General features: G+C 39.2%; 1 protein-coding gene across 1 annotated transcript in view; it reads right to left on the bottom strand.

Moving 5' to 3' along the window:
- Positions 1 to 22,551, bottom strand: part of GNS (glucosamine (N-acetyl)-6-sulfatase) — a 31,299-nt gene that overhangs the window by 4,757 nt on the left and 3,991 nt on the right. Inside the window, exons 3-12 of the mRNA XM_063133935.1 lie at positions 21,499 to 21,705; positions 20,748 to 20,813; positions 19,551 to 19,649; positions 17,698 to 17,865; positions 8,954 to 9,036; positions 4,699 to 4,817; positions 4,224 to 4,327; positions 3,183 to 3,284; positions 2,372 to 2,479; positions 1,986 to 2,096 (exon numbers count right to left, since the gene is read on the bottom strand). Coding sequence (XP_062990005.1) covers positions 1,986 to 2,096; positions 2,372 to 2,479; positions 3,183 to 3,284; positions 4,224 to 4,327; positions 4,699 to 4,817; positions 8,954 to 9,036; positions 17,698 to 17,865; positions 19,551 to 19,649; positions 20,748 to 20,813; positions 21,499 to 21,705 — 1,167 coding nt within the window. The remainder of the gene's footprint in view (positions 1 to 1,985; positions 2,097 to 2,371; positions 2,480 to 3,182; positions 3,285 to 4,223; positions 4,328 to 4,698; positions 4,818 to 8,953; positions 9,037 to 17,697; positions 17,866 to 19,550; positions 19,650 to 20,747; positions 20,814 to 21,498; positions 21,706 to 22,551) is intronic.

The raw sequence follows: 22,551 nt of genomic DNA, 5'->3' as shown, positions 1-22,551 counted from the left end.
CCCATCCAGGCTTTCACCTTCTTAGTTTCAGGAATGTGGCAGAATCAGTTGCTCCCCAACCATTCACTAGATTGGTGATATCCAGGTTTAATGAGGTAAGACTTCCTCTGAACTCTAGTGAAATATGGCAAATCGTTTTAGGCAGAATTTAAGTCAGGTATTCCCTACTCTCACAATACTCACAGAAGGTACTCTGCCTAATTTTCAGGGATCACCCCTTTTCTCTCAGCCCCCCGCATTACAGCTTATCCCATTGAGCATGGTCTCCGTATTCTCAGTGAAGCATTTTCAGCGAACTGGAGGAGCTGATATGAGGGTAGAGGGTGCAGGAAAGTCCACTTCCGCCAGCTAAATCTGGATCCAACTCTTGTGAATTCAGCTTAGTCAGGGTGTGACAGAGCAGAATCAATAAAATAAGCATTATCTTTTCAGTCCTTAATATCACCATATAGAGAATGGATCAGACTCGTGTGAGCTTGAAGGAAATGTCAGGCATTCACAAAGGCAGCATCTTACTAATGAGATTTCAATGTTGCTTCTAAAGGGAGAAGTAAAATCACTAAAATCCTCTTAAAGCCAATTGCCCTGGATCTCTTTGCGTAACTGTGTTGTAAACCACCTGCATTATTCAAATTTACACTGTTACAAGCCCATCAACACTCAGTTCAAATTGTCCTTGGCAGCACCTATTAGGGCAAGAGCTGCATTTTTATTTTGGGCCCTAGTCTTATATTTAGCACTTCCATTGCTGCTGTTTGGCCATTTGTCCACTGATCGTGAGATACCGCTGGAAGTACAACCTAGAGCTTCCTATACAGGGTGCACATTCAGCTCTCATTCCCTTTCTAGGCTCAAAGACTCTGGTTCTTTAAAGCTAGACAGAGCAGCCTTCCACCAAGTATTCATTCCCAATGTTGTTAAAGGCTGCATGTTCCTAGGTTGCCTCTCACATTGGCTGACCACCAGCAAAATGGAAACCACTCATGGAACAGACTTCCATGCCTCTCCAGAGCCACTTTGGAGACTTGGGGGTCCCTGCAGAGCAGACTTAGAGGCTGAAGAGGGGAAGAGAGCAAAGAGAAGCCTGAATGTGTGATGCTGAATTTAACCCAGAACTATAACCTGCCAAACACCTACTTCTAGCCATAATCCTGTTTCCTGAATCCTTGCTACTCTGTACAAAAATTCTGTACCCATATTGTGGGATACTGAGAACAGATTTAAAAATATAAACGGTGTGTACAGAGATTATTAGGCAGTCTAAAAGTGCAATCAGATCAAATAAATATAGATGATAGTTAGGAACAGGGAGATTCTTGAGAGAAGAAAAATTCTTCTCAGCTTGGAAAGTGCTGAGGGGAAATATGGAAATATTTGCTATGGGAGTGTTAAGAAGATAGTCTGTCTCCTTTCTTCTCATCCATCCTCCTCTAGTAAACCTTTGTGGTGCAAGATTCTGTTTGTATGAAAGAAAACCTGCACATTATGCAATCGGTTGAGGCAGAAAACAGCTGGCACTGAATTTAGTTGAGGGGATTAAGAGCAGTGTTAGGCCAGCAAATTTATACATGTTAGCTTGAGGCCACTTCCTGTATTACATTTTACTGACTAAGGCCTTGAAACCTGTAGAAGTGAATCACTTTTTTCTTTTCAGAAATACACCTTATTTAAGGGGTAGGCAACCTTTTGGGACCCCTGACTGCATTTAGCAGCTTGAGAACTGTTTTGTGCTCCATCACAACATGGGCATACTAGCAATGAAAGGCTCTGCCTGTAGCCATCTTAATTTTCTAAGAATGTCTCTGAGCCCCACGTGGGATCTGAACAATTCATGGGGAAAGAAGTGGGGAGCAGTTAGAGGCCCTTGCTTTGCTTTGTAGTAATCCCAGCTGCCAGTACAAAACTTTGTCCTATTATAAATATATCAAGAACTGCAGTTAACACTGTGTTGAATGATACTGTTAAAAAATGTATAGAAGAATTACCTCACGATCATCAAATTCACAGTACTGCAGATCCCATGAAGCTGATAGTGTCCTTACACATGCATATGTATTGTTATAGGCATCTTCACAAACACAATCTGGAAAGCAATGCTTTAAAGAAACAGACTAGTGTTACAATTATTTACATCACCACTCAAAGAATGCAGAACACTGAAAGGAAATAGCAATGCACCTTTAGCCCAACCCATAGTCTGAACATGATTTCAAAATTTACTTTTATATCTCAATACCTTTTGTTTTAATCAATGTCCAAGCCATTAACTCCTGATCTTCTCACACAAAGATTCAGTAGCTCAACATTTCTCTACATTTAGGATAAGAGGGATTCAAAAAATGAATAATTTTGTCTCCCCAAGGCTACATACCGTGACACCGGGACCAAGGGCAGGACAGGTAGGATCACTACTGTTGTGTCCTTCTCCTTGGTATTCAACCAATACATCTGATCTCCAGGTCACATTTCTGTCTCCTCTCTAAAAGAAAGCAAATATTAACAAATGTGTGGGCAATGTGTTTTTATGGGCTGGCAGACCAAATGGAATGTAAACTTCTTTGATAAAAGTTCTAGCCACCATAATTGTAGAGACTAAACTTGAACTTGACATAGCAGAAACAAGGTAAATAATGAAGAAACTCAAGTCATTTCACTAACTTTATTGAAAACAGAGCTGCTGGTAAGCACTTTCATTTATACAAAACCTCATATTGTCCCTTAAATGAACCAGGTGCTCAAATGCACTAGAAGTACAATAGTTCCATTATGCTTAAAGATACTATGCTATCCCACCTTTCCTGAATCAATATTCAAGCTAATTCACATTTCTTGAACGAAAGTAGTTTCCATTCAAGAAATGTACACAGCAAGCTGCCTTATACTATTTCAGATTATTTATCCATCTTCTAGAGCAGTTTTGACTGGTATTAGCTTTCTAACTCTAAGACAGAGGTCTTTCACATCATCTAGTTCTTTTAACTAGAAATTGAACTTGAGAGCTTCTGCTTAAGTATTACCATTGGACTATATATCAGTCATTCCTACCTATTCCAGTAATAAGGGCTGTATGGGAAGACAAACAAGGGAGAAGAGATATAGAGTACAGATTATCATAATTCACACTGAAGAGCAATCCTTAGCGCAGTTACCAGAATACCTAACAATCCCGCCTTTGTACTCACCAGCAATGGTAATAACGATATCCCATCCATCTGTGTTTTATTTAGATCATAGCCTGCAATATCTAAAATAGTAGGACCCAAATCAATGTTTGCCACAAGCATCTAGAAGGCAGGAAATACAAAAAGCATTACAGATTTTCCAATTAAGGTTAAAATTAAATAGAAATATGTAAATTCCACAGTGACCAGGCTACCATATTAGTCTTTACTTGCATCTATGTCATATGCAGACTTCAACTGTACTTTGAAGGACTAAGAATACATGCTACCTCTGCAAAGTATTTAAATAAAAAATTACACTACTCAGTCCCGCCATTTATCTGCTTACATTCTGGTGGGCAACTTCCATTTAAAGTGGGGACTGGTAACTCATAGTCATCTCCCCCTTCTGGCATTAAATGGACAGTATTTTGTAACCTTTTTTTAGGAGTGTGAATACATTAGAGAGGGTAAAAGAAAATACCATATCAATGTTTTCCAGGCATTTTAGTCTTTCAGTTTCTGTTGTTTTAGATCTGTTACAGTGCTGCTAGGTTTTATTTTGGTTTTTATTTTATACCGTTTTAAATTTTTATACTGTATGTTATCATGTTGCATTTTATGATTTTAATTGTTGTGAGACTGTCCAGAGAACTTCAGTTATTGGGTATTATAGGAATGAAATAAATAAATAAATAAATAAATATAAACTTTAAAATATTAAATGAATAAAATAAGTGTTGTCTGAACATGCAGGCTAATAGCTTCTAGTGTTTATTTGCAAGGCAGATTCAGAAGCAAGTATTATTTAGCAAGTAGGTCCACCAATGCTCTTCATCCCATTCTATACAGCATCAGGCTTTACTATTCAATTATTATTATTTATTTATATAGCACCATCAATGTACATGCTGAAATGTTCTGATTACACTCAAAACAGTTTTACTCCTCAATATTAATTCCATTCACTGTCAACCCCTCCACTTCATAGATGTCCTGGAAACAGATTACTCTGAAACCACATCTTAGCATGTAATTCATTGCTCTCAAATGTGGCTGTACCTTGTTAGTCTGGTTGGGCTTGATTCCTGGTCCACGAACCAGCAATGGAACTTTAATGTCAAACTCATAGAGCTGTCGTTTGTCAATTGGCAAAGAAAACTGACCTAAAAACGGAGAACAAAAGTGCTGACATAGTAAATTCTGCATCATTTCGTATTTTATCCTCTTGAAGTTTGTTCATAAGTGCTCTCTCTCCAGTTGGTCTTGTTGAAACATTTTAGTTTACATCTCCTCGCACTGGTTTAAAGCTTAGAGATTCCCATGCCAACTAAAAGTTCCATGGAGGAATAGGAATAAATCTCAAAGAGAATAATATGACCACCAAATTTAGATGCTAATGATTTCCAGGACCATAAATCTCTCACTACTTTCAACTATCCCCAAAGGTATCGTAACAACTCCTCTGAAATGTTTTGAAATGCATGCACAAAAGTCTTATATAAATTATATTCCAAAAAAATACAAAAATATGTACCTGTATGAAAGCCATTGTCTGAGGTATAAAAAATGTATGTATTATCCAGCTCTCCATGAAACTCCAGTCTTTTCACAAGTTTTTCTATCAGATCATCCACGGACAGAAGTGTCTGCCATCTACATGTGAATAGGATTGTTCAAGTTGAAGTATGTCAGAACATAAGCAGTGCCATGCTGGATCAGACCAAGGGTCCATCTAGTCCAGCACTCTGTTCACACAGTGGCCAAACAGTCATGGGCCAGGGATGAACAAGCAGGACATGGTGCAACAGCACCCTCCCACCCATGTTCCCCAGCAACTGGTGCACACAGGCTTACTGCCTCGAGATAGCACACAACCATCAGGGCTAGTAGCCATTGATAGCCTTTGCCTCCAGGAATTTATCCAACCCCGTTTTAAAGCCATCCAAATTGGTGGCCATCACTACATCTTGTGGTAGTGAGTTCCATAATTTAACTATGCGCTGTGTGAAGAAGTACTTCCTCTTATTTGTCCTGGATCTCCCACCAATCAACTTCATGGGATGATGCCTGGGTTCTAGTATTTTGAGAGAGGGAGAAAATTGTCTCCCTATCCACATTCTCCATACCATGCATAATTTTATACACCTCTATCATGTCTCCCCTTAGCCTCCTTTTTTCCAAGATAAATAATCCCAGTTGATGTAACCTTCCCTCATAGGGGAGATGCTCCCGTCCCTTAATCATTTTAGTTGCCCTTTTCTGCACTTTTTCCAGCTCCATAATATCCTTTTTTAGGTGTAGTGACCAGAACTGTACACAGTATTCTAAGTGTGGTTGCTCCATAGATTTGTATAAGGGCAGTATGATACTGGCCGTTTTATTCTCAATTCCTTTTCTTATAATGCCTAATTTGGTGTTTGCCTTCTTTACAGCTGACGCACACTGGGTGGACATTTTCATCGAGCTGTCCACCACAATCCTAAGATCTCTTTTTTGTTCGGTCACTGCCAGTTCAGATCCCATTAGGTTATACTTGAAGTTGTCCCCACCCCCCACAACATGCATCACTTAATACTTGCTTACATTGAACCGTATCTGCCATTTGGATGCCCACTCTCCCAGTTTGGAGAGATCCTTTTAGAGCTCTTCACAATCCCTTTGTATTTTAACAACCTTAAATAGTTTGGTGTCGTCAGCAAACTTGGCCACTTCACTGCTCACTCCTAATTCCAGATCATTTATGAACAAGTCGAAAAGAATTGGTCCCAATACCGATCCCTGTGGGACCCCACTATTTACTTCCCTCCATTGGGAGAATCAACCATTTATTCCTACTCTCTGTTTTCTGTTCTCTAACCAGTTTCTGATCCATAAGAGGACTTCTCCTCTTATTTCATGACTACTAAGTTTGTTCAGGAGTCTTTGGTGGGGGACTTTATCAAAAGCCTTTTGGAAGTCGAAGTAAAAAAAGTGCACCGGATCACCCCTGTCTACATGTTTGTTGACACTCTCAAAGAATTCTAGTAGATTAGTGAGACAGGACTTGCCTTTGCAGAAGTCGTGTTGATTCTTCTTCACCGGGACTTGCCCTTCTATATGCTTACTAATTTTGTCTTTAATAATGCTTTCAACCAATTTACCTGGAACAGATGTCAAGCTAACCAGCCTGTAATTTCCCGGATCTCCCCTGGATCTCTTTTTTGAAAATTGGTGTTACATTGGCCATCTTCCAGTCCTCTGGTACAGAGGCTGAGCTTAGGGACATGTTGCATAGAGAGCTTTGGCTAATGAGCGGTATAGAAATGCAATAAATAAATAAAATAAAATAAAATAAAATGTTGTTGTGAGGAGGTCCACAATTTCATATTTGAGTTCTTTGAGATACCATCTTGGCCTAGTGATTTGTTTTCAATTTGTCAATAAGGTTGAGAACTTCATCTTTAGTCACCACTATTTGCCTCAGTTCTTCAGACTCCCTTCCTGAAAACATCAGTTCAGGCACAGGCATCTGTCCTGTATCCTCTGCAGTGAACACCGATGCAAAGAATTCATTCAGCTTCTCTGCAATTTCCTGTCCTCCTTTAGTACTCCCTTAACTCCATTGTCATCCAATGATCCAACTGCTTCCCTAGTTTGTTTCCTCCTTCTGATATATTTAAAGAATACTTTATTGTTGGACTTGATATTATTAGTGATGTGCTCTTCAAAATGCTTTTTTGCATCTCTTATTGTTTGCTTGCATCTCCTTTGTGCAAGCCTGTGCTCCCTTTTATTTTCCTCACTTGGGCAAGACTTCCATTTTTTGAAGGAACTCGTCTTTTCTACAATAGCTTCTTTGACAGCGCTTGTTAACCATGCTGGTACTACCTTTCCTAACCTGTGGAATACATTTTAGTTGATCTTCTATTATTGTGCTTTTGAGTAAGCTCCATTTTCCAAAGATTTAACTCCCTTGATTCCCCCTTTCAACTTTCTTTTCACTAGTTCCCTCACTTTAGAGAAGTTTCCTCTTTTGAAGTCAAGTGTGAATGTGTTGGATTTCCTGGACAATTCCCCACTTAAGAATATATAGCACTGTGGTCACTGTTACTGATTGGTTCAACAATATTTACATCTTGTATTAGGTCCTGGGCAGCACCACTCAGGATTAAGTCCAGAGTTGCCTCCCTGCTGGTCAGTTCCATGATCAACTGTTCCAGGGCACAGTCATTTAGGACGTCAAGAAATTTAACCTCTTTGTCATGACTTTATCATGATATGAATTTATCCAGTCAATGTGAGGATAATTGAAGTCACCTATTGCAATATTTCCTCATTTGGAGGCCTCCCTGATTTCATTTTCCATCTCAAGGTCATTCTGAGCATTTTGGTCTGGGGGATGATAGCATGTTCCTAGCATTACGTTAGTTTTGGGGCCCTGCATTGTCACCCACAGCACTTCTGTGGAAGAGTCTTCCCCATTTAGGTGCTCTAGTCTACTCGACACAATGCCCTCTTTGACGTAGAGAGCAACACTGGCCCCAGTACGCCCTTCCTTGTCCTTCCTGTAAAGTTTGTATCCAGTACTATAAATTTAACAGTATTTGTGTATGCAAATATGAGAGGAGCATGCATTTCACCCCTCAGAGCTGACAAAATTATATTTTTGAGTTTTAGATCCCAGCTATTATCTTTATCAGTACTTTAAACTAACTTGATCATCTCAAAGTAAAACTTTTAATTGCTTTGAAAAAAACTGTTAATATAGAGGTATGAAAGTAACGTTGACTTTTAGGAACATCCTTACAGCAATAATAAAAATATTTCAGTGCAATTTACCTTTCCTGCCCCAAAAGATGCTATATCAAAAGTTTAATCCTACTATGGTTGCATTCGCATATAATAAAATGGAACTCTGATGAATCCTGGTTTATTGTTTATGGGAAGCAAACAGCTGGATCAACTTTAGTAACTAAGAACGAACCATGTAGCAAAAACATAGTATTATATCCAAACTGGGACTCCTGGTTAGGCACTCCCCACAGAAGCCAGAATCGGAAGACAGGTAGTGGTTTCTGATTGCTTTAGCTACTTCTGCTGGAGGAAGGAGACAAGTAGCAGTGTGTACAAGCCTTCTGCTGGTGGAAGGAGCAATCTGGCAGTGTACATAAGCACACTAGCTATGGATAGTAAGCCAGAATTCCCAAAATTCTGGTTTATCCTGTGCTTACACAGACTCTGAGAACCAGTACCGTATTTCTTCGATTCTAAGACGCACTTTTTCCCATATAAACATCTCTAAAAACGGGGTGCGTCTTAGAATTATTTCTTAGAATCAAAGCTTTTTTTCTGTTGGTGGTACTGAAATTAGTGTGCGTCTTACGATCGATGGTATTTCAATTGCTCATGTTATGATAGTGATTTCATGTTCTATTCTGCAAGATTCACACACTTGAATGTACCTGAGCACCAACAGAGCCCCTGGGCACTAACTACCTGCATAGAAGCCAGCAGTTGGTTCTACTGGGACTGTGGGTTTAGCATATTCCTTTCAGCCAAAGAAATAGCTATCTGCTACTACAGATGGTTTGCAAAGACATTGGCCATTTGGCGAACATTTTGGCGAGGGATGGATTGAGTTTCTTTGCTTTTCACAAGTGCTATGTCATTTCTGTACCAATTACAGCTTATTTTGTCACCCAAAACAAGAACACAAACATTTTCAAAGCTTGCGGTTTTGAGAGCAGTCTGACTTTAGACTGTTTTCAGGTTTGCAAGAAATTTCATTAAAGATATAGTATATTCCCTACCTTTTCCTAAAAGCATCATCTAGAAATTGTATTGATGAATTAGTCATTGGAGTCTTTGCCTGCCTGATGAGCCAATGCTTGTCCTATAAAACATAGGTTAACATGTTTTAGATTCATCTCCCACCTCATGCTAAAAAACAATGAAGAACATAAAAAAGCAAACAAAGTTTCAATTACTGAACATGTTCAGTTTTTTTTAACGGTTTATAATGCTTTATGTGTGTATGTTCTGTGTTCTGGCTATGGGAGCAGTATATAAGTGCAATAAATAAATAAATAATAAATAAATAACAAAACAATCCCATCAGACTGTTTTATGCAGATTGCTTTTTAGTAAGGTAGTGTAGCATAGGGTTTAACCAACATAATTATGGGGTTTGCGAACTTTAAAAAAAACCCTATTTCAAGCAATGGGATGGTGCATAACAGAGAAAGTAGCTATTACAGTTCAGACAACATATGGACAATGCTATCTACTCAGGGGTAAGTCCCACTGAGTTCAATGTAGCTTACTCCCAGGAAAGTGGGCAGCCTAAGTATTGAACTATTTCTCCTCTAGGTTTGTTGTGCTATGAATTTCAGTGCTATGAATTTCAGGCATCCTTGGCCTATATAAAAAAAAGTAGTCAGATTAGATATTTGACTGATCTCATTGATAGTCATTAGTTAATAAAAGCCCTAGTAACATTCGAGGACATAAAATTGGAGTATAACTTCTACTGAGCAGTTGCTATTGCTATTTGATTTTCTTATAGAAAGTGTCCTAACCCCAAGTAGCATAATATGAGCCCTCAAACTACCTTCAGTGAAAGCATATTGTCTAAACACAAACTGTTATTGAGCTAAAAGAAGGTAAGAGAGAAAACATCTGAGCCTGTTTAACACCTTCAAGATTACAAGAGCAGGAATAAAACAATAGTGTACACTAAAAACCACGAAAATTTAATTATTCTCATCCCATGACGGAGAGAGCTCCATGGCCTTCATTTTCATCGAGAATCAGCATGAATGGCACCAATCTAATCAGAAGTTGATAACAGGGATTACTATTTTTCAAAAAGAAATATGCGTCATTGCTTGCCTAACAGTCTCCTAGAACATTTTGCTGCAGAGTAGGACAAAGTTCAGCACTTTCAAGATATACAACAACTACTGAAGGAAAAAGACTTTTGAGACACTTCTGTTAGGAATCAATCCTGTTACCAAATAAGAAGCTACAGATGCAGTACTTCAAGTTCTGAAGATCTAGTCAGTCAAGATTTATTTACAATGCAATCCTATCCATATCTACTCAGAAGGAAACCCCACTGAGTTCAATGGGACTTACTCCCAAGTAAGTGCATCTAGGAGGAAAGGGCAACCTGTGGCCCTCCGAACGTTTTGACCTACAACTCCCATCATTCCTCACCATTGACTATGCTGGCTTAGGTCAATGAGAGTTGTGGCCAAAACGTCAAGAGGGCCCAGTTGCCCATCCCTGGTGTATAGGATTGCAGTCTCCGAGTCAGGAAAGTTCAAAGAACTTTACTGCAGATCAGTATAGGCCTTCATTCAATATGGCAACACTTTTCATTATAAATTCGAAATGTACATAAGGGATGCTTTAGGTATAAGTAAGGTATGCCATCTTGATTCAGAAGGCTAGAGAAAGGAACCTATTGGTTCTATAGTATCATCTCATGCAGACATGTGCATAAAAAGTTATTTAGAATAACAACTAAGGGTGCAATCCTATCAACTGAATTGCACCTGCAGCGATTGGAGGCCCCCAATCATCCAGTGGAGGGTGGGAGGAGCAGTGGAGGTGATCTTTGCCTCCCCGTTCTTCCATCTTGCAGATGTTGTGTTTCTGCCTGCCTAACGAGGGCGCTCCAAAGGGGATGGAAGGAAGCTGGAGGAGGCTCAAGCTAACTCTTATCCTGGCCACTCTGGCCTCCTCCCATCCATGCCCCATGGAACAGCCCCTTTCCTCTTCTTCTGAGGTTGCTTGTCTGACCTCAGAGGACAGCCAGCGGTTCTTTCTGTGCCAGCTGTGAGGAAGTGGGGAAAGAGGGTCAGATCTTCAACTCCCCCTTCTGAGGTTGGAGCACAGTCTCTGTTCTTGGAAGAGAGAAGCCAAACAACTCATGGTCCCTGGGATGTTCACTGAGGGGCCACAGGATTGTGTGTGGGGGTTGTTGCCCTCCTTCACCAAGCAGCTGCAAACAACTTCTGCTTTCCCCTCAGGTATTTAAAAGAGGCACCAGAGGCAACACCTCGGCGTTGTGCTAAGTGCACACTTAGAGATTCACTTGGAGACGCACAGGAGGTAGTACAATATTCAGGACTCTCTGAGGAAGAGCAGAAGCCAAGGAGACTTCCACTACGATAAAAACTGGAATGAAGTTTGGGCTATAACATCAGGGACCATCAAGGGCCTTTCCAAACTAGCTTTGCGTTTTAGCATGGCTTTCTGTGTCCTAAAGACTGGTTCTGGTTTTTTTAAATGATTTTACTGAGTGTTTTAATTGTTTTATTACCCAAACTTCTACAAACATTTATTAGCATTAGCATCAGTGGTGATCTGCTGCTCTTGTATTGTTTGTTATAACTTTGAGTTCTTAGTATTATTATCACTATTGCTATTGTTATGGTTTGTTTGGGGTGTGTTCCCTTGCTTTTATACCCATATAACATGCCCCAACTGAGTATTGAATCCCTGTGGTTGAACAAACGCGTTCTGACTAATCTCTCACAGCATACTGTTATTAGGGCTTAGATAACATTTTTACTGGGGCTATACTATTATCCTCTCCCCAACAAGCAAACTGGTCTCAAGCTTTTCCCAGCTGCATATAGGAAACTTAAACAGAGTAAATAGCCATAGCCTGGTCCTTGACCCTGAATGCAAATCAGCTTGCAGTCCACTTTTGCGAGATGGTTCTTACCAGAGTGGAGTACAGACAGCTAGGTCTAATTCCAGTGACATAAGATGGCAAAACTTACATCAAAGATCAAAATCAATCTAAGATTACTGATTTCTTCTCTGCCAAAAATGAAGCTGACCAACAAGAGGCCCCAAACAATGAAACTCTTGACTGGTCTATGGGTCCTCATTCTATAATGAAGACTTTGGATATGGGGGAAGCTGGCAGTAGTTTAGCCTTGGAAATAGCTTCTGTGGAAGGTACTATAAGAGCAGAAGGTCAAACACATTTCCTTAGTCCCTCACCCAACTCTCCACATAGCAAAACAAAAGAGCTACCTAGCCCCACAAACAAAATCTCAATGAAGCTTGTGAATAATAATTCAGCACCAGTATCTCCCTCCCATAATATGAAGACTCTCTCAGCCAAAGAGAATGAGGATATCCATTGCTCCTCCCTTCCAATAAATCTTCTTAGTAGTCAGCATAAGCTGATAAGACAATTGTATTCTCTTTGGTCAGAGGATATAACCTTGATAAAGAACTTTCTGGCAGAGTTAATAACAATTTTAACCAATGCTGTGCTGAATAATATAATGACAAAGAGGGAAATAACTCTCGATGCCCCATCTACAAATGGATCCAGCTTAAAGATCCAACCTGTTCTTCCAAATGAAGTTACTAAAGAACCCCCTCCCCCGGCACCATATAAAACCAAGAAAGAAAAAGAAACAAAGGGTAAAAAGGGTACAAAATCTAGGAAGATTGTAGAAAACTCAAAAAAGAAAAGTAAAAATATCCAAAGCTCGGCCCACTCAAAGAAAACATCATCACTGAATTTTAAGAGGTTATTTAAAGTATTAGATGAGAAGGATAAACCTGAGGATTCTTCTAACAGTCAGGTCCAGAGCAAGTTAGAGCCAAAAAGATGCAATTTACCAAACCTAATGACCAATATACCCCACCATATTTCAAAGGCCATGATAGATGTGGATCAGGACCCATGGTCCATAGCTGAATTCCCAAATAAGCCGACGTTGGTCCCCTTTGATGGTACTAAACAGGAAATGGCACAAGACCCTCCACCAACCAACAAGTCTTGGAAATTGCAGCTAACCTGGTATTCATTAACTACCCAAAACCAACAGGCCACTTGTCTCAGGCAGAACGTAAATTACATCTTTCAAAATTGATCTCATCTGTTACATCCATCCCCATAACAATTGAAGAGATTTCAAAGGTCGAATATCTTTTACAATTATAGTGCAGCCCATGCAGTCGTAACCATTACATGTAGAAGTCTAGTGGCAGAAATATAGAGTGCTAAAGACATCCTGGCAAGGAAGGGTAAAGGAACTAAAAGGCATTTTAAAAACGCCTGTCCCACTTTTTCTCTGGGGTTTTCAAGTACTGAGTTCCCAAAGTTTATTTTAAAAAAAGCATTCATCGAACCAACGGTTGGTACCCTTGTGGAACTGAGCTCAGATGTGAAACCCAGAACCATAGCCCTAGACCAGTTATCTAAGAACATTCCAAGTAGGGAAAACAGCAAAGCTCCACCAGCATGGGGCCCTTTGTAAATGGAAGGAATTTAGCACATGATTTCTTTTTCTCCAGAAGAGATTGGATTAATAGATAGCTTTTGTAATCTCCCTTTTTCAGCCCAGCAAGAAATTCTGCTGAGAGTCTCATCTTTACAATAGACCCTGATGAACAAGTTCAAGAATTCCATAGAACTCCAAGCAGATAAAACTGCCCCAGAAGTTCTTAACTTCCAGGATAGAGGGAAGGCCTGCTCTGATTTACATAGACTGGAGGCTCCCCCAGCAAGTTTTCCAAATGTTACTGGTTTCATGAAAGATTCAAAAGCCCGGGGGGGGGGGGGGGAGAATCTTCATACACAAAATTGTTCATACTCTAAATTAGAGAGAGGACCATGGGACCTAGTAAATCAGCAGCCCCTGTCAAGAGCACCAGATCCTGCTTAAAACAAGGCACAGCCATTAAAAGGAATAAATCCTCATCTCACAGTCTGGCACAGGTGGGAGTGGAGATCCACCCCTTCCCGATCAAGTGTAGAACAGCTGAAGAAGCCCAACAGGAAAGCGATATAACCAAAACCTGCCCTAAGGTGATTTCCCCTGAGGTGTCTCCTACCATCAGAAATGCTGTGTCTAATCAATCACGTGAAACAGCAACTAATTGGCTAGAGATGAGAAAATTGGAGCCCCAGGAACTGGGAGAAGTAAAGTCTATAAGGAAAGTTACTACTCTTGTAGAAATACACCAACTAAAACATAATCCTCATTTGTTAGAGAATGGGCCAATAGTAACCTCAGAGAAGGACATTGAAATCGAGGCTCTAACACAGCAATGACTGCCAATGCAATTAAAAGCTGGAGTTCCCTGTTTGTCTTGGAACCTGGCTGGCTGGAGGAACAAACTAGAGGATAATGATTTTTTACATTACATAAATAATTTCAAAATTCTCTTGTTTCAAGAAACTTGGTTAATGCAGATTTGGTTACCTGGCTACGTGGCTTATTCAACCCCCGCATTGTCTTCCTCCAAGGGTGGTAGACCTAGTGGAGGATTGGCTATATTAATATCTAGTTCCTTTCAAGCCTCAATTATTCAGCTTAAAGGGTTGGCCCCATGTGCCACAGCTGTCATTAAAAATGCAATGCATTCCTACATTTTTGTTAATATCTATGTTCCTCCTAGAAGCTCACCATATTATGATATAGATGGTTGGAACAAGTTAGATTACTTAGATGAGCTCGAGCATGAAATCCCTTTAGTCCAGCTAGTGGTTACTGGTGATTTTAATGCACACATAGGTCCAACTAACCAGGCCATTGCTATGACTTTAGAAAGTCCAATTGAGCTATGGGAAGACTTGGAAACCCGTAAATCCAAAGATACGAAAATTAATGACTCTGGCCTTATCCTTTTTCCTTTAACAATAAAATTAAATCTACTATTAATGGCTCCCATCTAGATAATTCAGGAGAGTTTACCTATATAAGTAACTTTGGTGTAAGTATTGTGGATTAAGTGATCATTTCTTATCCCTTTCGATCAACATTTCTATCTCTCAAAGTAGACTCAGTAGCTGGTAGTGATCACCAGCAACTTAGCTTTTCATTACAGTGGTCTAACAGTGCTCCCACAAATTCTGATACTCATCTAAATTTTGAGCAAGCATTACTGACATCAGACAAGCAGATTAAATGGAATCCCTTGCTGCAAGCAGATTTGGAACAGAGGCTTTATTCAGAATAATTTTTGAAACTAAGAAATGAACTGCTCCAAGTGTCCAGTATTGAACTAATAAATCAATTATATGGACAACTAATAAATCCGAGAGAAAAAAAGATTTATTATGAGGAACAATGGAAGGAATTAGGCCTTGCACTCTTGCAAAAGAACCCAAGTAAATTCTGGGATATACTTGCAAGATTGGAAAAAAGATCAGCTCCTGTTCTTGAAGGAACTATTCCTAAAATCGAATGGGAAACCCATTTTAGGAGAGTATTTAATGAGCCCAACCTTCCTATTGCCTCTTCTGAGGATTATACTGAATGCAATTGGGAACATTCTTCGGATAATATTTCAGTAGATAGGGCAAAGTCATTAATCCTAAGATTAAAAAATGGTAAAGCTCCTGGAGAAGATGGTCTCCCACCAGATCTTTTTACTGTATTCCTTGACTGGTAGGCCCCAATATTTGCATCGCTATTCTTCTTAATTAACATCACCAGAATTTCACCTCCGAGTTGGTCATCAGCTATTGTAGTTCCAATCTACAAAAAGGGGCCTAGAAATGACCTAGCAAATTATAGGCCAGTTAGTTTATTAGATGTTCCAGGGAAGATTTATGCCAGGACTCTTCTTGATAAACTGGAGGATTGGGTGGAGGATCATGCGTTGCTTGCTCCAGAACAGGTAGGCTTTTGCCCAGGTCAGTCAACTCTAGATAATTGTTTAATGCTGAAATGTATTATTGATAAATATTTGACCAGAATTGTAAAACATATTTATGTGGCCTTTATAGATTTGAAAACTGCTTTCAATTCTATTTCCCGGGAACGCCTTTGGAGCAAATTACAATCTATGGGAATTGACACGCAGCTTCTAAAATGTATTATGGCTTTATATTTGGAAACATCTTTGCGAATCAGAATTGATGGAGATCACTTATCTGACTCTGTACCAGTCACAAAAGGAGTAAGACAAGGGTGTTTACTTGCCCCCCTTCTCTTCAATTTATTTATAAATGATGTAGTTGAGTTCTTGAGAGGTGACCAGTACTTTCCAGTTAAAATAGGTAACCAGAAATATCCAATCCTCTTTTATGCAGACAATGCAATTTTGATTTCCTACACTCAGTTGGGCCTGCGTAGATTGTTAAACAGGTTCAGTCTATATTGCAACAATGAGCATCTTTCTATCAACTACCAAAAAACAAAAATTATGATATTTGGTAAATCTAATAAAATACATAACTGGTCACTTGATGGGAATAAATTGGAGCAAGTATTTTCTTTTAAGTATATGGGTGTAGTGTTTCAGTGGACAGGAACATGGTCTTCACAGGTTCAATCCAGCACTTTGCTAGAGGGTAGAACTTTAAATGGACTATTACGATTCTATCATACAAAAGGGGGAAACCTGGTTCAGCCCACTCTAGAATTGTACAAAATGAGGGTTCTGCCAAAACTGCTATATGGAGCACCACTGTGGGCTTTAGCCAACTTGGAACCAATAGAAGAGCTCAAAATACATTTTTGCGTAGACTCCTGGCAGTCCCCACTTCTACAAAATTAGAATTGCTCTTTTCTCTTAACTCAAGGCCATGATAGAGCTAAAGTGTTAGTGCTCCAAAGGCTTAAGGATACTGAGATGCCATCTCAGGTGGCTAAGATCAAGACTTGCCAATCTAATAGTCTCTATGCCTCCTATACTCCCTTGTATTTATCATTTCCAAAATACCTGGTAGATCTACCAAATATTAAAATGAGGGTTGCCTTTACTCGGGCAAGCTTAAATGCTCTTCCATTGGCAGACTGGGTAGGTCGGCAAAAGGGGGTTCCTAAGAAGGATAGAGTATGCAGTTGCAATTCAGTATCAATTGAAGACACTACTCATGTAATGCTAGAATGCTCTGTGTATAATGATCTCAGAACCAAATACATTCACCCGTTGTTAAGATCGTTCAAGGGAAGGCCATCCTTTGTTAAGACTTGTTTCCTATTGTCCAATGCTGAGAAGTATGTATCGTTTAGAACTGCCAAATTTCTTGTCAATGTTCTTCAAATACGTGCCACAAAGTCAAAAAGCTGTATGGAAAACTAGTCAACTCTAAATGGTTTGTTGATGGAGTTTTAAATTGTATAGTGTTTTATCCTGTGTTTTATTCTGTGTTTGTGTATAATGGCAATTTGCTAAGACACAATAAAGAACTTCTGCTCTCTCTGCTCATTTGCAAAGACCAGGAATCACAGGAAGTCAAAGCACATATATAGACAAAACTTAAGGTCTGCATGCATCAAAGAAACAGATAAAGAAACAAAGCAATGAACACATTCAGCTGACAATGGAAGGATGTCGACATACCCTAAACAGTTTCAAAACATAAAACGTTAAGAGATAATATGCCGAATGTGATGAAATTCCAGGAGGAACAAGTTCCTCCACTACAGCCCTGCATCTTGCACCCACATATTATATGCCTTGAGCTTATTAACCATGTAAACCTATATCAGCTTTTTTCGAAGCTGAAACTAAGACTCATTAATTATATCTAGCCATCACGAACACATTTGTAACACCATACCTTTCCGTGGATATTGAAATTACTATTTCTTGGAGCGCTGACATTCTGGAAGCTCTTCTTATACTGAGGAGCAGCTTCCCAAGGCGAGTGTGGTGCTGGAGTTGCTACCATCATGAAGAACGGCTCATAGTTGGACTTGTATTCCAGAAAATCCAAGGACATGTTGGCCTGAAAACAAAGATTTAAAGCTCTAAGTAGTTATTTGTCATGCTTTTAAATAGCTATCTAGTTAGTCGGAGCTAGACTTCTCTAAAAGAATTTTTTATACTACCAGTTCTTGAAGCGTTAAATTAATTTCAAGCATTTCTTTTCTTTATATTTTCCTTTCAGTATAAGTAAATACTCTGTGGGATTAGAAAATATTTGTTACATTCTCAACTTAAGTCCAAGCATGCAGCTACAGGGAGGAGGATTATTAATTCCCTGCTACTTCAAATATTTAAACTTGTGATACTTCAGTCTGAGCAGTCACTCATCAACAATGGATTGCCATTACTTTATAGCAAGAACTGTAACACTGAAACTTTTGGTTTTTTTGTTTTTGTTCTTGTTTCTACATGCTTGCTCATCCCCTTTAGAGAAAAAAAATTATTATTACTGTCTATATTTGCTCATAAAATTTTTGAATTTTTACTTTTCCATGCTGCATCTTGACAGCTATTAACAAATAGGCTATTTGGCCTTTTCTAATATAAAGAATTGTCCTGGGTTCAAAATAGTTGAACAACATAGTTGGTTATTTTTTAACCAGTAATATTTTATATGGTCCACAAATCTGTCTTTGTTTTGACACCATTTGAAGACGTATCTTTTTCAACAGGTCTTTGAATTTATTACTAGTTAAATTGCGATATGCACTGCTTTTAGAACTGGCTTAACTCTGTTTCATTGTAATTTAACTTGCTGTAATTTAATGTATCATAGTTATTTTTTGTTTGGTTGTTAACCTCTTTGGATGTGCCTAACAGAAGAGAGCATTACATAATATTAATAAAATTAGTTCTTAAAAATATTCATACATACAAGATTACTTCAACACAGTTTAAGTATTCTGCACCAATCTTCACCTTTTCTAAGAAATGATATTTCGTATGTTTAAACTTCATTTTTCTGTTATCTGAAACTGGGTGCTCTGCTTACAATAAATATTTCATTTTTGGCACAGGTCCTAGTGCAGGCTCAATTCAGACATCCTTCCAAAGCATGGCTTCCACATTAACCATCTTTGTTTAGAATTAAATCTTTGTTTAGAATTGAAACTATGATTTGAGATTCCAGGCATGTAACAAAAACATGGTTTAGAATTGCTGATCTCCTTTCATTTTCTGTCAGCTCAGCACAATAGCCTACAGGTGATGTGCTCTCCAGAGGCACGGAAATGGCCATTAAGTATGGCTTATCTGTTCAGACTTCTGCCAAAACAAAGCTAAGCCACCTTCACCATCGTCTGATATGATATCTGAAACGAGGCAAACAGCACTAATTTAATAGATGAGTATCAATGGGGGAAGGGAGAATAGATCTCGGCAGGGTTTGTGTCTTACTAGATGAGTATCTTGAATAAAGTACAGTGAGACACTTTATTCTGTAGGATTTGAAATGTCTATTTACCCAGGACCTTACCTTATTCATTATACTGTTAGACAGCTTATACATTATGTAATACCAGAAGAGTAGACAGGTTAGGTTGTTGCAGAAAAACAAGTCGTCTTCTGACAAGTTTATGATGGCAAAAGCATTACTAGGTTACAGTCTGATGAAGTGAAATGTAGTTTATAAAAGCTTATGCCATAATAAATGTGTTATCATTATGCATGGATCTTGCTTAACACCAGCTGCTGAGAAATTCTTACCAGTACATCCGTCAGATAATCAACACTGTAGTTCTCTCCATGCCTTCGTGCTTTTCCATTTACTGAAAGTGTGTAATTGTAGTATTTGGAATTTTTTTCCTGTGGAATAAAACAAAACACAATTATATATTGCAGGATTTATCTTCTCTGCAAATCTTCAACAGACTTGTAACACTAGAACAGAGCCATCATCCCTATATTACAGTTCAGAGGCCGATAGAGAATAATGGACTGCTGGCTCCAGGGTTTAGGCAAGACACCCTCCATGGGCCTCTTCCCTCACTGCATCCATCTTCTCAGTGCCATTGTCACCAGCACCTCATCCTCTTTCTCATAATTGCTACCATTGCTTACTTGACATGAAGAGAGACAGTGAGCAAGTAGGCAGGGGCACCTTCTGCTACCCCTTCTCAGCACCACCACTCCTGCGCCAGAGCAAGAGGCAGGTGAACAAGCAGGTTACAATGGTGAAGAGCACGAGGAGGTCCAGGGGGTTGTCAACACTTGACCTTGACTGGGGTATGGGCCCCTGGCAGGTAACCAACCATGCTGGCTCTTGTCACCGGCCCTGGCCCAAAGTTCCCTAGTGAGTTTGTGGGCAAGGGGAACTGGAACTACATGCCTTATAGCTCTTACTCTTAACTGCTACACTACAACTCCTCCTCTGTAAATAGTACTACATTAATTGATCAGTTTACTTAACACAGGATTAGTTAACATATTATATCAAGGTCCTATTCTGGAAACTACAGTCAGGTCTCTATAGATACAAAAACCATGAAGCCTTGAAAAATGTTCATATTGGATTGGATCCAGAATTGCAGACTAGAACTCTGCAAACTGGACGCTACCGTGAACAGAAAGGGGAGGGGAGGCAATTTTTGCCAGATTCTCCTACAGCCCACTATGCTCCCAGAAATCTGCTCCAGAGGTGACACTGGATTCTGTAGAGGAAGAGAAAGTAGCTAAATTTGCCTCCTCCCCACCTGTTTGAGCATCCAGCTAGTGGAGTATGAGCCTCCTCTGGATCCAACTCACTTCTATGAATGGAAGGCGCCTTTCTATTTACAGATAGTTTCAACATATTTTTCCTGTCATCATTCTAGAAGACAATCTGTAACCCAGTTTTAGTACACCATAGATTTAAAGATGATGGATGTCTTTTACATGTAAAATAAAGCTATTTAACACACTCACCAAGGCATACCAAAAACTCCATCCAGGTGGAACATGACCAATTCCCCCTGCATCTTCTGCTCCATACTGAAATTAAGAAAATCCAACATTAAGTGAACCACTACTATTATAATTCTCCCAGCCAAAAAAAACTTAGTCAAACATATAAATAGCCATGGCCCCAGGGGGCTCAAATAGGATTTCAAAGCTATTTTATTATGGGAACCATACCACGGTTTAATCAAGGGTGTGGTAAAGTGTTTGCCTTTGGTTTTAGTAATACAGAAAGTATTTTGTCCCATTTGTAAGAGACAGTCCACAATTCATTAGATCAGGTCTTTGGGATTTTGTGCGTTAATGACCAAGCTATGCCTGAGCTCACCGGCTCCAATAACTTAAAGTACTTTCTGCTAGGTGGTACCAACATTATCATAATAGTGCTCCCATTTGCTTGGAAAAACCCACTTCTAGTTCCCAACTTCGACATTCTGGATAACATAGTACATCATGTACTAAGAATACAGGAGTTACCCATTCTGCACAGAATACATTGTCCTCTTTGTGTATGTTTCCCCTGTTAGTGACAGGAGCTTGCCTCTGTAGAACACACACCGTACAATGAAAGCATTTAAGGTGTATATATCATCAAAATAGTCAGCCTTCAAAACAGAGACAATTCATCAAACCCCCATTGATTAAGATGATTATTCAGAACCCCAATGATTTAAGTTGATAATTCAGGTAAGAAACAGTACAATATACAGAACTATACCTCATTCAGGTATTTCCCAGCAAAGAATGTCTGATAGCCACACATAGACTTGAGGATAGCTGGAAAGGTATATGGTTCCTGAATCTTCTGCCAGGATTTGCTGCTGCAATTTCCTTCTAAAGTGTTATTAACAACATGGTGATTATGTGGATATTTTCCTGTCAAGATGCTGGCTCTACTGGGACAGCACAATGCACTGGGTACATACTAGAGAAAAAGGTCAAAGAACACAAAAACAAGTTAATAGCAGATTGTCAGAAATATTTACCATGTAATTAATAATGTCCTAGATATTTGTGCCTATAGAACTTTTAGTGTGCACATGAAATTAAATCCTTACCCTATTCACCCTTATGCATCTGTAGGAAAATTATTGCACTGACATTTTGCTGACAGAGAATTGAGACAAAAAGATTGCTGTTTGCCAGCTTTGAAGAACCCAGTTTGTTGGTTTACTTCCCACTTTATTTCTGTACTGGGCATACAGCATCCAAATGTAGTATACAATATACACCCAGCATACAACATTAGAAACAATGTTTTAAAAACAAAACATTAGAACAAGACACAATCCTTCCCCAACATCATCTCCAAGACCTTCCAGGAAGGATAAGGACCACAACAGAACATTAACTCCCCTCCTCACAATTCTCATTCCTGCCAGGTGGACCAAAAGTAACTTTAACAAGACAGCCAGCTGCTAAAGGTACACCTCTGATCAATGTGTCGTATCCAATGCCAGTCCTCCTTAGAGTAAACCCAATGAAATGAATGGCACAATCCATTATATGGAATGGAGTTTAAATCCTTTCTTAACCTTTGCATACGTAGCACACTCGATATTATACCACAGATACGCGTTTTCTCACATATGTGCGTTTTCAATCTCTAGCTCTATATATGCCTTTATCTGAACTCTATTTAGCCTCTTTCCTTTTTGAAATGATAAAATCAGAGCCACATCTAGGAGTGAAATTGCCATCTGAGTGCTGCATCAAGGAGAAACAGTCCAACACCAAGGCAGTAGCTCTACCTTCAATAAATCATGTGTTC

This window comes from Elgaria multicarinata, chromosome 9 (assembly GCF_023053635.1).
Source record: "Elgaria multicarinata webbii isolate HBS135686 ecotype San Diego chromosome 9, rElgMul1.1.pri, whole genome shotgun sequence".
NCBI classification, from domain to species: domain Eukaryota; kingdom Metazoa; phylum Chordata; class Lepidosauria; order Squamata; family Anguidae; genus Elgaria; species Elgaria multicarinata.
This window is presented reverse-complemented; position numbering and strand designations above follow the sequence as displayed.